The sequence below is a fragment of the Orbicella franksi genome, chromosome 13, assembly GCF_964199315.1.
Source record: "Orbicella franksi chromosome 13, jaOrbFran1.1, whole genome shotgun sequence".
NCBI lineage: Eukaryota > Metazoa > Cnidaria > Anthozoa > Scleractinia > Merulinidae > Orbicella > Orbicella franksi.
In genome coordinates this window covers 12,969,963-12,986,464 of record NC_138157.1, presented here as the reverse complement: position 1 = coordinate 12,986,464, position 16,502 = coordinate 12,969,963, and the positions used below count along the sequence as shown (strand labels likewise).

Here is a 16,502-nt window from a genome sequence, read left to right as displayed (position 1 = left end):
CACTTATCATCCAAGAACATGCTGTGCATGCCCGAATTCGTCTCAAAGTTACAACTTGTCTGTATCTCATTCCCAGTGACAGGGCTAAGAGCCTGTCCAGACTTATTGTAGTCGATGTGACCAGCGATAATACACACAACGTAACACCTAAGGCAGAATTTACTTCACTAATGAAGTAGACAATGTTAAAATTCATCTCTGCTATATAAGACATCAAGTAAGTGGAACGCAGTGGATGCGAAATAAGACCAACACAAAGATCAGTAACTGCTAAGCATCGAAACAAAAATTTGGATGGAGGATAAAGAGAAGTCACCCTATGGAGAGCAATTAGGATCAGAATGTTTCCAAACGAAGCGGTGATGGATAGGAAGATGTTCAAGGCTGCAAGAAATACTACCATGCCTGTTAACCATGGTGGCGTTGTTCGGTCCAAGTTGCTTGTGCAGTTTCCCTCTATGGTGAAGTTCACCATTGTCCTTGACTCGAGCGGTGCCTGCTTGCACTAAAGTGTGTTTTAATTTCAAAAAGATTTTAACTCGGTAGGAAGCTGATTAATTTATGGTATGTCAATTATGACCATTTTTATTCAGCATTTTAAAGGCATTTTCAACAGACGGTGACCATTGGCTTAAACAAACAACACTTCAATAAAATAGGACGTATCCAACCTTCTTAAAAACAGTTCCTTGAACCTTACGTTACTTAAAGCTTCAAATATTCCAATCGTATGAAACAAAAGGGCGCTTTTCGAGATCGGCTCCTCGGTCATTCGACAAAGGAAATAATCCAGCGTAACACTGAATTTATAGTTCAAAAAACACCTGCAACTGCTATGCTACATGTTGTAAATACACTCACCTGATGTTAACTAATTGTATCCGCTAGGTTAATAAAGAAGCATTAAGAGTAATTTCCAAATACTTCATACTCGGCACTTTTATTTGCGAAAAATATAAAATAGGAAACGTTTTTACCTTCATAAAAATATCGATCGACATTTCTGTCTCAAAAGCACATGGTTTTCAAAACTCAAGTTTTAAATGGATCCCTCCTCCATAAGTATATTGATCAACCACATCTCCACCTATACTTTTTTGTTTTGGCTTTTGTTTTGTTTTTTGTTTGGTTGATTGATTGTTTTCTGTCAATTACGTACTGGCATGAGTGCATGGGAGAAAAAATTGTTTTTGAAGCAAAAACGGAAATTTAAGATTGAAGGCATTTCTCTGGGCACATAAAGCATTTGACGTTTATCAGTATTTTTGTTACTGTTGTTGTTACTGTTGTTGCTGCTGCTGTTGTTGTTGTCGTTGTTGCTGTTGTCGTTACTTTCAAAGTAACAATATCAAAGGGAGTATTTCAGTTACCTCAGTATTCTGCTAGAAATAAACCTGACCAAAGTACTAACGAAAAGTAGCTTTCATTTACTTTCATTAAAATTGCCAATGTGCAATTTTTTATTCTTGATATTTACAACCATTAAAATGTACTGGATCACCTCTTATTCATTTACATTGTACATAAAAAAAATGTACTGGGAAATAGACCAATTTCGATATATTAAAATTCAGCCTAACACAATAGACCTCAGCACGAGGCTCTGGGGAATAAACCCCACAAACTCTGTAGTTATTCCCCAGGGCCTCGTGCTGAGGTCTATTGTTTTAGGCTGAATTTTAATATATCGAAATTGGTCTATTATGTGGTGAAGACAGAAACTGGAACAAAAAAGCCCTTTGAGGAAAATTGTTAAGTGACCTAGTCAACCATACACGAAATAGTCGTTGGAACAAGAGTGGATGCCAGAAATGAAGAGTTTAATGCAACAAGTGCGATTGCCAATTTGGACATCATTAATGCTTTTATGCAGACCTCTATGGCGCTTCCACGGTTTCAGAAATTAAGAATTACAATTGTGCGGAAAAGTTGCTGGATGACAAACATTGCTATTCTGCAAACAAATTCCATACAATTTAAAACTTTCCAACCGCCACAAAACCTCGTGCTCTTTAGAAGCAACACTGCTCGCCAAATTAAATTGGCAGTTTTTATCGTGCATTTCCTTTTCCTAGCACCATTTTGCTTCACGGACATATTCTGTGATTGACAAGGTCACTTGACTGGGTTGAAATTAAATTGTGAAAGGACTTAGGTGCCTATTGCTACCAATTGATCTCAGCGTCTTGCCAGTAATATAAAAATTTACCTTAAGCTCTAAAACAAAAGGATTCAAAATGAGCTTTTTAAACTTCTTAGAGATGTGTTAGATAGGCGGTACATCCAGCAACCCGTGCCGGGCGATATGAAAAGTACATCGAAACACCGCCAGGCAATGACGAGAAAATTAGTCCCTAGTCCTCTCTCAGACGTGCGAACTCAGGAACCTGGAAACCGGTGATGAAGACATTTTTTTCAGCGTACTATCGTTAAAGTCATCCATGGTAGCGGCGCGAACTCGACAAAGACTGTTGCTAGCACTCTTTAAATGTTTATTTTTGTCCTTCATGAGACAAGAATGCAGATAGGCCACCTTTAGAGCCAGTCTCTTGACTTCATCCTGCACAAAAAGAAAGTGATTATTCCGGGATATGTCTACGTGAAAACGAGCCCTATATCTCGCAATATTTATTGAAGGAGAAAAGGGAGATTGATTGCATGTACATAAACATAGTTCATGGCTTGACAGTAGATCAGAGCCTCGTGTAGTATTACGTACACCTTAGTTTTACTTGAGGTAAACTCCAAATTCGTGATCATGGATCTAGAACTCGTTTGTTACAAAAATTGTGCGGGTTATATAACGTACGCTCTGATAAGAAAGCTTCGCACGCACCATTATGACTACGTTGCACAAATTTAGCTCAGAACAATTGCCAAAACCTTGCATCAGGCTTTAACAAGGCTTAATGCAGTCACTCCTCTTTTACACCAGCTAAATAATGGTGCAACTTAAAGAACTACTTTCGTGTTTGCGTCAGGCTTTGTCAACGTGCTCGTGAGTTCTTGTTCGTGAAAAACATATCATCTTTCGCTTCCCACAACCAAAATTCAATTTGTAAGAATGCATCTATGTACTTCTATAGGTGACATCTATTCAATTGTTCACCTTAGCTTGCCTACTGTGGCTGACACCCCTCTTTCTCTCCGTGAAAATTTAAATTTATTCGTACAATGTACGTTGAAATCGTCAAAATGGTGTCACATTTCTTGTGCTCGAAAAGGTATTCTCATCAATATCACTGTATAAAAAGAGAAAAAAATACCATATGGATTAAATGTAAATTACCTTTAAATCTTCGTTTTCTCTCTCCAAAGTGGCCGCATCATTCAAGCAACTGCCGTTAGGGGTCTGGATTGAACCTCTCGGATGGCCAGTTAATCGCCGACTGATCTCTTGTCCACTTATCTTACGTAATAACACGAACTGTTAAGAAATTAAAACCAAAAAAATCAAAATTGATTTAAATAAAATATTACCGAAACACAATAAAACACACTCTGTTAAAAGCACTTTTAGCAAGTTTAAGTATCTTTTAACACATTTGAGATCTCATTGGTCGATTGGTGTACAGTAAAAACTGCGTCTAAGAACCTAGTGGTTTAAGAACCTGCTGGCAGAAATTTGCCATTTTAAAACCCAAAAATATCAGAACCTGTTAAGCCAACTAAGATCAAGCAGGTTCTTATATGTGGACAAAACTTTGCAGTCTCACTCCCTGGTTAAAGTGCCGGCTTGTCATAATTTAACTGTGACCCAAATTTTCTTGTAATTTAAAAATTAATTACAAGAAAATACCCAAAAGAGTTGTGAATACATACTGGATATTTAAGGACCAAACCCAAGTTTATTTATCTGGTAATTAACAACTATATCTCCGTCATAAAAATGAAGAACCTACTTAGCCTAAATTGACAATAACTACCCCAAAATACAAGAACTTATTTTGCCGGACTGCAAAAAATGAAGGCGATAACAAGCGGGATTTTACTGTATTTAGATGTTTCAAGTTACATCATTTTCGATGTATCAAAATGAAACTTGCCTTTGGTATAAACAGCAGCAATACCGTCACGGTAGCCGTCATCTGGATGAGAATAAATTCCGTCGCGAACAGAATGTCGGGATTGGTGTTGTTGACTGTCAGAATCCTAAGACAAAGAGATCAAAAGCTAACCCCCACATACATATACATAGCTAGTTTCTAGTCAGCTTTTAAAGGGCGTGTTGCGGAGACATAAAGCGGGAACATGTTGCAGTGACAGTTTTCCTCTTATGACATACCCGTTTTTGGCGAGAAGGTTCTGTTGCGGGACAACATTTTGTTGCCACAGAAGTTGCATGAAATTCAGCTGGTTCGAATTCGTACATTAATTATGAAGCTGGGACAATATGACCTTAATTTTCAATGTCGCATCGTGTGCAAAGTTCTTAAAAATTGTCTTCGCCACAAAATATTTTTATGCCTCGATCAGCTTCGTATTTTTATGCCTCGATCAGCTTGCGTACAGTCCCTGAAACATGCGACCTATGCGTAAACAAGAACGAACAAATGAACAAATGAATGAAGGGTGCGTGTGTGCAGACGATTCGTTAGCTGGGGTTATTCTCTGACGGACTAGCATATCATTCAGGGGGAAAACTACTTAATTCATAACGTAACCCAGCTCCCAGTTGGCTTGATAGCTCAGTTGGTAGAGCACTGCACCGTTTTCGCAGAGGTCATGGGTTCGAATCCCGTTCAAGCCTGATTGTTTTCCTCTTATTCAACTGTGATAATCATTCACGTCTCTATATCTTTCTCCGCAGTTCAAAGTTAACATCTGTCAGATTCGTACTAGTATTGGAAATCAGTATTAGAATCGTATTAGCTCAGACATGTCCAGTTTCTTTACCTCCTAGCTACTAGGTCTATCACCTTTCATACCATAAACATGGCCTAACGCAATCCCTGATTCTCATTTTCAATATGATGCGTACGCGTTACTGAAAACGGGAAATTCAGATTTCTCACCTCAACACGCCGACAAAACACGTGATAAACATGGCATTGTAAACTGCCCAAGAAATGAATCTGGTTTCGTTGTAGGCTGATGGAGCATTTCGAACCCGGAAGCACAAAAACATGGAGCCCACCAAAAGAATAAAATCGCCTGTGAGAAAAATAAATATGGAAATAAAAACTAAGGGACCGTTCATTTTTTATAAGGTAGGGGGGGCTGGTGGGATTTGGGGGGGGGGCCATGCGAAAAAAATGGCTTTCGAGGGGGGGCCATCCCAAAAAAATAAGGGAAAAAGGGGGGGTCACGTGAAATATTTTAGTAAAACTTTAAAATGGCATAATGTTTGAATATCCAAAAAAATGCTATAGAATAAACATAGAAGGCAGGATACAAATTTATTACAAACTTTCCTTCTGCTTTAAAAAAACGTTTGGCGACAAAAAGCATTTGTAGCTACTGAAAAGAAGTATTTAACACTGTTATTTTCGAATGTAACTTTCACCGGCACTCATCTTCATCTCCGCTGTCGTCGAGTTCTTCGTCGCCGCTTGTGCTGCTATGGGAGTCTCTTTCACCAATGCTGCAAGAAGCAGCAATGCTTTCCGTCAGAGTGTACTCTTCAGGGTACATGAAGGTGTAAACATAATCTCTGACTTCCCGCTCAAGGTTGGTGGTGATTCTGCTTCTTGCAGCATTGGTGAAATAATTCCCTTCCAAGAGCTGGGCGATGTATGGCGCATCTCTTCTAAATATCGACGTGGCAACATCCTCAACTTTAAGACACTCTTCCGGGACGGCCGTTCTAGGAGGGTACATAAGGCATTGTGGAAGATCATTTCCTAGCGGGTTTCCAACACAGATTCCATAAACTCGTTGGACGTTGTTTTCAGTCCGCTTCCTCTTTCTTTCATTTGACTTTCTGCGGTTTTCTTTTTTCCTTCTCCTTTTGTTGATGTGCTGTTTGAGTATGCCTTTGAATATGCTGTTATAATTGCTCTTCTTATTTTCTAGTGTTTCCATGTCCTGCGTGACCTTCGTCAACTTAGCTTCTGTACATTTGATCTGTCTTACATTAAAACTGTGGGCAAATTCTTCGCCCTGCTTTAAAGCAAGCCCATTGGACTGAAAGAGTGTGGAATCGTGTTCCTTTACATCTTTCAATATGACATTCAACTTTTCCACTATTGCTCTGTGCTCTTTGATGGAGAAGTTCAGTTTTCTTCCATCACTGGGCTTCAACTGGTACCCTTGCATAGAAAACTCACTCGCCCTTTCTGAACAGCCATCCGCACCTAGAAAAATTGCTTCTTTTGCTTGTAAGATGTCAAACTGCCTGGATCGTTCAGCTGTAAACCTTTTCTTAAACGACTCGTCGCTTTCGCCATTATTGCGCATTTTGGAATGAGCCTCTTTCATGATGCTCATGTAGTAGTGCGCTCTTTCCCCGATTGGATTAACAATATAAAGAAGAAAGAGCATGGAAGTGGCAGGCTGGTTTTATCTGACCCAGAGAGCGTTGCTCTATTTGCAGATAAGTTTATTCTCAAATCGAAGTTTGTGGTGGATTATCTTCAGCATCTTGAAGTGCTGGAATTTAAAAGGAAAAAGAGAGCAGAAGAAAAGGCAAAGTTAAGTAGGGAGGAGGATTATCCTTGGACTGAGTTGTGCGAAGGTCTAACCAAGCTTAAAAAGCTACGTGTTCCAGAACTAAACAAGTACTCAAACCACCACGGGCTGAAGCAGCATTTGAAAAGCAGCAAGAGTGAGAAAGTAAAGGCAATTGTAAGACATTCATGCTTGCAGCAGAAGAGTCCTCTCAGAGCTGGCCAACCAACACTGAGAAATGCCGGGACATTGACACAAAATGACAACAGGGCAAGTGCTGACAGCAGTGAAACGGATGAAAGTGACAATGATGAGTATGACAGTGATGCCATTGACTCTGGGGGAGAAGATGACTCAAGTGACGTCATTCTTGCATTCATCAATTCAGATGAGGAAGATACCAATGAGAGGCCAAGTGCCACACGCTCAGGGCGAGCCATAACTAGGAGATCCGAAATTGACTTCTCTTTCTTTTGATTTGTTTTTTAAACAACAGCTCTCTGTCGTATAGAGATGGTAAATATTGTCTTCATAGTGAGCACAATAACGTGAAGTAGGGGGATAATAGAGAAATATTAAAAAAGTTGAAATCTAAATATTGTTTGTTCAATTTTTTTTTTGGGGGGGGGTCATCCCAAAAAATGACCGCTATAAGGGGGGGGCATGTGAAAAAATTGGTAAGCTGAGGGGGGGTCATGCGATTTTTAAATGGTGCTTCCCAAATCCCACCAGCCCCCCCCCCCTCCCTCATCAAAAATGAACGGTCCCTAAAACAAGTTTTATACGTTACTACTGCATCACATCCTTGTTCATCTTTCCCTGTTATATTCAAGACAATTAGTTACTGCTAACTAAAACCTCGATGAACTTATAATATCAGTTTTTACTGATGAAATTATAACCACAAAAGGAGGGAATGCACGACTTCATACAAATACATCTAACTACGATCTAAGTTTAGAATTGGCTCAACGCTTTCCGATTCAATCTTGTGTAATTTTGTCTACACGCATATGCAAAGAATTAAAGTCCCTTTTTCAGTGTGTCGTTCGGGCCCAGAACTAACTTGAAACGGTTGCCATCTTGCTTTCGGATGTCAAGCGCAAGATTGTATGCTCTCCCCAGATTGTGCTCGCCATGTAAGACCAAGATGGAGAACGTCTAAGAAGGCCTAATTTGTAAGTCGCATACATGTAACATGCACGTCTGTCGTTCGCCAAATCCCACAAAACTCTGGCGTTAAAATCAGGATAAAATAATGAAGTACCCATGCAAAACACCACGCAGAACCGACTGCTTTCAAAGCTTATGACTTTGTAAATCGAGTCAAGCAATACCGGTAAGATTCCTCCGGTTTGTATTACATTCGATAAAGCTAAACACGACATATTGAATAGCCACTTAAAGGTCCTCGCGATAAGCACGCAAATCAAAGTTCAATATAAAGAACAAAGAAAACTGAATACATGCAAAGAGTATTGCTGTTGTGATATTTGGTTTTTACCATTTTCCGTCTTCACTCCATTTCGTAGTTCATTGTTCTTTACAATTTTCGGCAGAAAAACTAAACACGTAAATTACAGCTTACCGGACACACTGACGTATGCCATGACGTCATCATAGGAGCACTGTGTAAATCGCAGATCGCTTTTGCCATGGACCACGTGTGGACGCATGAATAAGGTCCAGACGATAAGATAGATGATAACTGCGGTACACAGTATGGCTAGGCGACTCGCCATCATGCTTTCTGTCACGTCCACCCGTCTTGGAGAACGAACACGGAACGATGTCGATACCCTGAAAGCAAAAACAGAGAAAGGCGTGGTAACCAAAAGCCCGTCGTCAAAGTTCGCGTTCCTCAGGCTAAGCAGAATTTGGTTATTTCACGTTTTTGTTTTGCAGAGGACTGCAAAGAAATGTACAAAGATTTATAATGCACGTGCACAGCCATTGTTCAACTCATTAAACCTTTTGTTTGGTGACGTTCTCGTTGCCGTCGTCGTCGTGGTTTGCTTACGCTCCCTAAAGCGAGTAGTGCTACTTCCAAAAGGATCTATTACTCAATATAGACAGGAGTCCATTACTGGACTGCGGAAAATCATCACTTCAAAATAGTTTTCACATCATCCTTCTATACTCAATGTGTAAACAACTTACAAACGGACAAATAGACAAAGAAACAAATTCAAGTTAAATAAACTTAAGTTACCTCCAAACTTTCAAAGCAAGAATTCCATAAACAAGAAAAAAGCCGCACTGGTAAAGCCAGACCTCTACCGTACAGGATAAACTAGATGAATCCACATAAGCTGCTGCTAACTGGGAAAATAAAGTTTGCGATTACAATTATACTTGATAAGTTAATAAATAAATCTTTATTAACTTATCACTACTCACGATGAATTCGATAGCGTCGATCCTAACAGTATGCAGGACACCTATCATATATGAACTCAGTTAAATGACCTTGCTCTCCATGAGTTCTCGTAGCTCAGTGGATAGAGCGCCCGCCCGGTGTCCGGGAGGTCATGGGTTCGATTCCTGTCGGGGACCCAGAATTTTTCTTTGTCCCACGCTCGTGTCATGTTGATTAATTCACCATCACATTACAATTATACTTGCGCATGAACGAAGACAGACATCAAAAGTGAAATATCTTGTTGAAAATTAGGTAAAGATGAACCCTTTTAAATTAAAATTCTCGTACAACTCGGCACTTAAAACAACGCGAACACAAGCAAGGATTCTCTTCAAGGAGAAACACAAGGTCTCGCATAGTCCATGAGGCTTAGCGCACGTATATGTGTCACGTCTAGTCACGCCTAGAAAAATGTCACGCTTACAAGTTCTAACAAATGTCTAAAATCTAGCATCTTACCGACGAGTACATGAGGACGGCGCCAAGAAGGAGAATCTCCAGGAAAACTGGACTTGCCACTTCAAAAACCTTTATGAAAAGAAAACAAAAAGCTTACGGGCACTTGTTGTAACAATGCCATGATAGCAAACAGTGTTCGCAGGTTCAACAAACAGTGAGGGCTACTACTTGCTCGGAAATATTACTGACAGGAAAGTGTACTGGTGTGGATATCGATTTGACAAGACCATAAACACCTACAAATTAGGCCTTCAGTTTTCCGTCACTGACAACTTGGTGATTCTATTGCTAGTTTGCCATTTGCAAAATTAAGTTTTCTGAAATTTCGGTTAAGAATTTGCCGTAAAGAAGAATATGTTCATTTTGAATTTTTCTCGAAGAAACCGACAATTTGGCTGACGCGCGCGTGAGGCCGAGAAAGTCGCAATGCTTGAAAACTGATGGGATAGGATAGGATAGGAAGCCTTTATTTCAACACGATGAGTTTTAAAGCTAAAAGCTTGTGGGGTCGTGTATAAAATAAAAGAAAGACCTAATAACAATGTGATAATAACTAAAAATGTTAAAACTACTAACCCTATAAGAACCTGATCTATACTTACAATATTTACACGTTATAAAACGTTCAAATATAAATAAAATTGTCATCACGATGCCGCACAGTTGAGGCGGACACTAAAATCTTTAAAATAACATTTTGTTTTCAATCGTCGTTTCAGTTCCCTCTGCTTTAGCTGTGAAACTCCATGTTGCAGATGGTAAATGTTAATGGAGCATGAATTCCAACTCGGAACGGCCCAACGGGAAAATAGGACTACCACTTCACAAGTTCCGTTTGTCGCCGAAGTTTCCCAGAGGACTAAACCGAACTGTCGAGTTCCATTATATTAGCATCCCGGCCTAACTCCAACCTGAATCCCCTCGTTTTTTTTTTTGTTTTGTTTTTTTTTTCAGAAAAAAAAAAAGGAAAACAACCTTCATTGATTAAGTTAATATGAACGGGGTAGACCTAGCCTGCAAAACAGGCGGATTAGCGGGTCAGAGAGCGAAATACGAGTTGTCTCGCACTCGCGGTCGCGCTCCGTAATCGTGCTTCCCGTTTCGCTCTCTCTCTCCCGCTAATCCGCCTGTTCTGCAGTATAGGACCACAGAAGCAATCTCGACGAACAAGATTACCTTGCTTTCCCTGTAGATTAAAACCAGAGCTCCGATAACTAAGGCCAGCAGCGCTGCCACACCATCAATAGTGATAAGAATTACCCTTGGGGTAATTTTCACTTTATACACACACGGGCTGTCATCCTCGCATTCCTCGCAACCCTCACTACAAGGCATGCACTCAAACTCATCGTCATAAGAAGACGACAGTCCTTTCTGTTTCTTGTCATATTCCTCTTCAATGATGCTGCCATTGAACGCTTTTGAGTCGGAGTCGGGGCCTGAGTAATAGTAGCCTCGTTTGCAAGTACAGCGATAGCTGCCTCGTTTGAAACCTTGGTTGGCGATTGGCTCACACTGGAAAACAAAAGGAACCCTTTATAAGTTAAATGCCACGTCGCGAGGTGTACGTTGTTGTAACCTGTTAAAACAGTTCAACACCTTCTGCAATATTTATATGGTGCTTATATCATTAACTAGTATTGTTTCTTGGCGATTTTCTTGGTCATGTGATATCAGGAGCCATAATGGCTCCTGGTGATATTTATCATTTTTCGCCCAGGTGAGATGAGAGGAGTCTGGTTGTAATTCCTCGGTCTGCCACACCATATTTACCACAAAAACTTGACCCATTTTTTTTTCTCTCGAATTCGACAAAAATGCGCCAAGAGCAACGAGAATGCACGCACTTATAAACTTTATTTACACTCGAAATTACAGAGTAATTTTTTTTCTGCTAATTTCTTCGAGCCACCGAATGTTACAAATTAAAATAATGAAAGAGAAATTTTAACAAAGCTAACAAATTCATGCAATATTCTATAACAGCATTAATTTGCGGAAGGTGTTGAAATCTGTAACAATGTGATATTAATTTCTAAGTGTGTTCCAGGATTTGGCCGCCTGGTAACTAAACGTATTAAGACCATATGTAGTTATACATATGGTCAGGGTGAATATATGAGTTCCTATTGACGAATAAGTGTTGGATCGCATAGTAAGCAAGTCTTTTAAGCTGTTTAAAATGTGGGCATACATATACGTGTATCAGATACAGCCTCCCCTCTACGTATACACTCCCAGGCCGGTTTCCAGTCGGCTGTAGAGCGCTTTTCAATTGACGCTCGAAAGTAATCAGGCAGTTACTTTGGTTTTGGTTTTACTGCGGTTCGAGATTGGCTGCGTTGGCTACTTGGTAAGTAATTGGTTTGGTTTTGGATTGACAACACTCAATTGAAAACCGAGCTCTATTAGCAGGCTACAAAACCGTAAAACTCTCTTGGTAAATCACTCAATGACTGGCCTCAAGGGGAAACTGAGAATTGTTTCCCTGTTTGCTTGATGGTTATTAATACTGAGACGGGTCTATCTTCTTCCCGCCACCTGGAAGAGAGACACTGGGAACGATTGGACAATTTGAAATTGCGTTCAGCCTTACCTGTGTCGATTTCTTACATTTGTGCGTGCCAAGAAAATCGAGAAGCTTCACAGAGTCTGTACTTCCAGTTCTGTCACTGTTTCCATTCTTCCCTCCGCTGTCCGTCAAAGACGAGTCCTGGGCATCACACTGGTTTATATCGATGCTGCTCAACTCAACGTCTATACTTACTACACCGCTAAACAAGAGAATTAACCAACAAAATGAACATTTATAGGATAGGACGAAACAAGCCACGCTATTCAAGAGCCTTCTAACAAAATGTATCGAGGTTGGGAAGCTAATCCGTTGCTACAGAAGCGGTTTAAGTAAGGACGGGTGCACAGGCTCATTAAACACGTTGGACACGCGGGTTTAAAAGTCCCGAGTGCGACACGCGAGGACTCCACGAGCACATTGTCCAATTGTCTGAAAACAGAATACGTTTCAATAGTTGTCACATTCAATTGCTGGTAAATCGATCGATAAAAATTTTAAGAATCTACTGATCTGCTAGACTCGTTTTCTTAGCTGAAGGTCCGTCTTTAATCTGATATGGTTCTTAAGGACGTTCGCGCTAATTGTTTCTACGCATCCTTACTTCGCACGTAAATTCACACGCCACGCCATGCATGAGTGCGCGCGCTAAGTAATAAAATGAACAATGACAGGGCAGATGGCCATTGCTATGGCTTTTCCTGGATTTAACGATCTTGGTCGTTCGGTGACCCCTATTTTTCTTTTGATGGATCATTTCCTCGACCGATTTTCTACGCTTAGCGAAAAAATGAAGAAAATCTATCGACTAGAAGTTTGAATTCTTTGCAAAACGCACCATCGAATTCCGTTCTTTTTAGCTCTACGTTAATCTGTGCGACGGTTTCAAATACCTTTTGAAGGGTTAAGTTTCATGAAGACGTTGGTAGCATTTGGAATTATTTACGCAACAGACCCACTTCTACAAAATATGACTATGATCGTTGGCCTCCATCGACTCACCTTCGATATTTTTAATTATAAACCCCTGTAAACTATGCTGAATTACGTGCGCCAGTTTTTTCAAAATAAGGGTAGTTTTCCACACGCTTTACTGATCTCTGAAAGGAAATCGGTGACCCCAATTTTTTTTTTCGCATTACTGACATAAGTAACTCATTATCTGACGGCAGCAAAGATTTTAAAAAAAATCTATCGACTGGAAAATTTTCGTGCGAACGTCCTTAAATCATTTACGCATGGATATTGCTTCAGTTTTGAGTTGGTTTAAAGCGCCGACAAGTTGACAAGCTAAAGTGAAATATAATCGAAATTACATGAAGTACCACACTGCTGTCAAACATTAACAATGGGTATTATCTTCGCAACAAAAGATATAAATCAACTTGTCGATCTGAAATTGAAAACACACTTCTTGTATACATAACCTATACTTCTTGTATACAGCTTTGTGTTCTCAGCTGACCCACCGACAAACAGAAAAAAAGTTGAGTCATGGGGTACTTGTTCCGCTGTCAAAACAATCACTATTACACGGAACAACCTGTCACTCATGCAATATCACTATTTGTTCAAGGCTGTCCCCATCTCAGGTTTTGAGGTTTTGTTATATCAACCTGACTTTTGAACACTTGAATACCGATTCAACTGAGATTTAGCGCGAGATAGCACAATTTAAATGAACTTAAGGTAATGGTTTGCAATGTTAACGAACATGACGCATTTCACTAAAATCGAGCGCGTAGCATCACTTGCAATTAACGCGAAATACAAGTTCACAAATAAAGAATAGATTTCTCAGTGAGCTGTTGAAAATAAAAATATATATATATATAATGAAGCTAGAACGTTCGTACAATTTCGATTTGACTTCAGTGTGTATACGTAACGCTGAAAGAAAATTTCAATTTCAATTGAGCAACAAAAAGAAAATGCAAATAGTGGGCTGGAGAGGCATAATAAAATATCTCTGTCAGTGCTACTCAGGAAAAGAGTAGCTGCTATCCAACAAATTACCTTTCACATTTTCTCTCGATACATTAAATAGAAGATGATCTATTACAATCAAATTAGACATAACACATGGAAAGGGCATGGCAAAAGTCCGTGGTTTTCTACCTGATTAGATTAGTTTTCCGCAAGGCTCTCGGGTTTTTTTGCATGTAAATTTGAGTTTTTTATTATAATTTTCTACCTTGGGATTTTCTATGTAAAAATTGACTGAATATGTTAGCACGGGCGAAAAGCACTAAATTGCGTGCAAAACTAGCGAACCAAGAAAACTGGGGTTACCATGTACAGCGCAAAAATGCCCTGAGCTTACAGCCTTGAACACTTGTCAGTTTAGATGTCATATCAGTTTAAATGTGCTGATCGTCAGTTGGTTGAATTCACAGGATAAAGTTGTAATCCACGTCAGAAAACTTTCGGCCTCCCGTGATGATCAGATCCTACTTTCCCATTACCTACTAACTTTGAACTCAAAATAACCAGGTTCAAAGAAGTTACCAGTTCATCAATGACGGGTAGAGTAGAATAGGCAATGACGTGAAATCTTATCACTTCCGCGGTTTCTAATGTCCCTCGTATAACCCGCTTATCGGTTTCCTTGCACGTACTAAATCTTGGTTTCGTTACTAATGAATGTCATATATAAAAGCAGGTCTCAGAAACGAAAACAAAAATACGCAATGCATCTTGAATTTTCGGAGCTCGGTAAAGTATGGTACATTTTATATTATGATTAATCAGTAAACAAATGACAATCGCGATGTTACCAAGCACAATATCAACAATATTTTTTGAAGGATGGGGTATTTCAAGTCGCTTTTATCCCTGAATTATGTTACAGTTGCAACGTTATGTCATTATATCGCATGGGCCGCGAGGTTTGATTTTTGAACTTCTTGGCCGCGCGTACGTAAACTGTACGCAACAGTGACCACGGACACAGCGGACTACTGTATTCAGCATGTTAATTTTATTTCTACAGCTAAACACATCAGTCTAATGGCCAAATACACAATAAAGGGGAAATAAAATTGAATACTCACAGAAATTGGTTGGACTCGTTAAAAAACGGGGCGAGAAATGTTATCATCCAAATTTCACCACCGAAGCAATCGAAGTAAGGCCGAGTCCAGAAACCGTCTTCCTCGTACTCCACGACCGGTACTGATATATTGCGCGAAGCATCTGCCGTCGATTGGTTCAGACGGACTGTGTAGATTTCTGTGTCTAATTTCGCCTTTCGGTTTAAATTTATTTTGCGTGGTTCCCTCCACCAAATGGTTTCGGTGCTGTTCAGATAATCGTGGCCAACAGAGATGTCTTTCACATGGATGATACCATTGTACGCTTTGTCTCTGAATGCGTACGGACAAAACCCTTCGTAGTCTCGATACTGGTCTCTTTCAAAACAAATCACTGAACCAAAGACGGACGGCGAAAATCGAACGTTCGATCGAACGATATTGTAAAGGAGCGTGTCATTTTCCACCATAGAGAGGCCATCAGATGTTTTCACGCGCCATAATGAAGTCAACAAATTGGCAACCTCGACAGCAAGTAATGCTTCGCTTTTCCAGCGTGCGTTCTGGAAAGCAATGTCAAGAATCACCGACTGATTAGAAGAACAGTAGGCATGATTATTGGTCATCCCTCTTTGTATCGTTTGTAAAGCCGTCAAAAGGCTGCTTCTGTGTGACTCCGGGCTTTCAGAGCCGGAGCGACTAGAACTCCTGCTCTCCACGCCATCTTTGACCTCGTCCGCGGATGCCCCTGAAAAAATGATCCCACGGCAATACTGGTCAAGACCACCAATGAAAATATACTGTGTTAAAACCCAGAGCTGAAGTTTGTAAGTCTTCATATCACCCAGCTGAGAAGACGTTTGTGGCCCAATGGCCCAAAAGTCATGTCGACTATTAAACAACGATTGAAACGGAAATCTTTCAGTACTGTTACGGGGCAATCATTAAGTCACACACCCAAATGAATAGGTTTTGTAACGCTATCCAGTCACGCCGCTTTTCTCTTGGGCAAAGAGTGATGTTTCTCAATTTGAAATCGCTAGGGAATACAGCGCAGCTGTAAATTTTCTCGCTTAAATGCATATAGCCTCTTAGCATATTTTATTTTCTGTTACAGGATAATATTTCAATCTACTCTGATCTGCTCTTGTGATCAATAACAACATTGCCGCCAAGATTCTGTTTGCCTTATGTGATTAAAACCCTTTCACAAGACAACAACCGGATGTGTTCGTAAGAAATGAAACAACGTTCTAAAAGCCTAGGCTTCCCCCAACAATATAAATGCAAATATAAAAGAAAAATTACAAGGGCAAAAGCAGATTTTGGAGCCTTCCTCGCCAAAGCTGAACTATCAAACTGAAATAAGTAATTTTTGACTTCGCGAACAATAGGCAGTAATGTCTTT

The 16,502-nt window shown here is 39.9% G+C and overlaps 1 protein-coding gene and 1 non-coding gene across 2 annotated transcripts; one reads left to right on the top strand and one right to left on the bottom strand.

Annotated features, from left to right (window-relative positions):
• Window positions 1–1,439: 1,439 nt before the first annotated feature.
• On the bottom strand, window positions 1,440–16,100 carry LOC145465237 (putative G-protein coupled receptor CG31760). The gene is made up of 10 exons (XM_081449010.1): window positions 15,116–16,100; window positions 12,087–12,264; window positions 10,667–11,005; window positions 9,491–9,559; window positions 8,822–8,931; window positions 8,198–8,409; window positions 5,016–5,154; window positions 4,047–4,152; window positions 3,290–3,427; window positions 1,440–2,560 (listed from the first exon to the last, which is right to left on the bottom strand). The coding sequence occupies exons 1-10, from the start codon at window positions 15,931–15,933 to the stop codon at window positions 2,366–2,368; spliced, it is 2,304 nt and encodes a 767-aa protein (XP_081305136.1). The 5' UTR covers window positions 15,934–16,100; the 3' UTR covers window positions 1,440–2,365.
• Window positions 4,678–4,750, top strand: Trnan-guu (transfer RNA asparagine (anticodon GUU)). The gene has a single exon. It is a non-coding gene; the product is annotated as a tRNA-Asn (tRNA).
• Window positions 16,101–16,502: the final 402 nt, after the last annotated feature.

Bases quoted from the DNA above. Each gene is read 5' to 3' on its own strand.
- LOC145465237 (XM_081449010.1), bottom strand. From the start codon at position 15,933: ATGAAGACTTACAAACTTCAGCTCTGGGTTTTAACACAGTATATTTTC. The intron at 8,932-9,490 runs GTAAGATGCTAG...TTATTTTCCCAG, and splicing joins CCGTCCTCATGTACTCGTCG to TTAGCAGCAGCTTATGTGGA. The intron at 2,561-3,289 runs GTAATTTACATT...CTTTTTGTGCAG, and splicing joins GAGAAAACGAAGATTTAAAG to GATGAAGTCAAGAGACTGGC.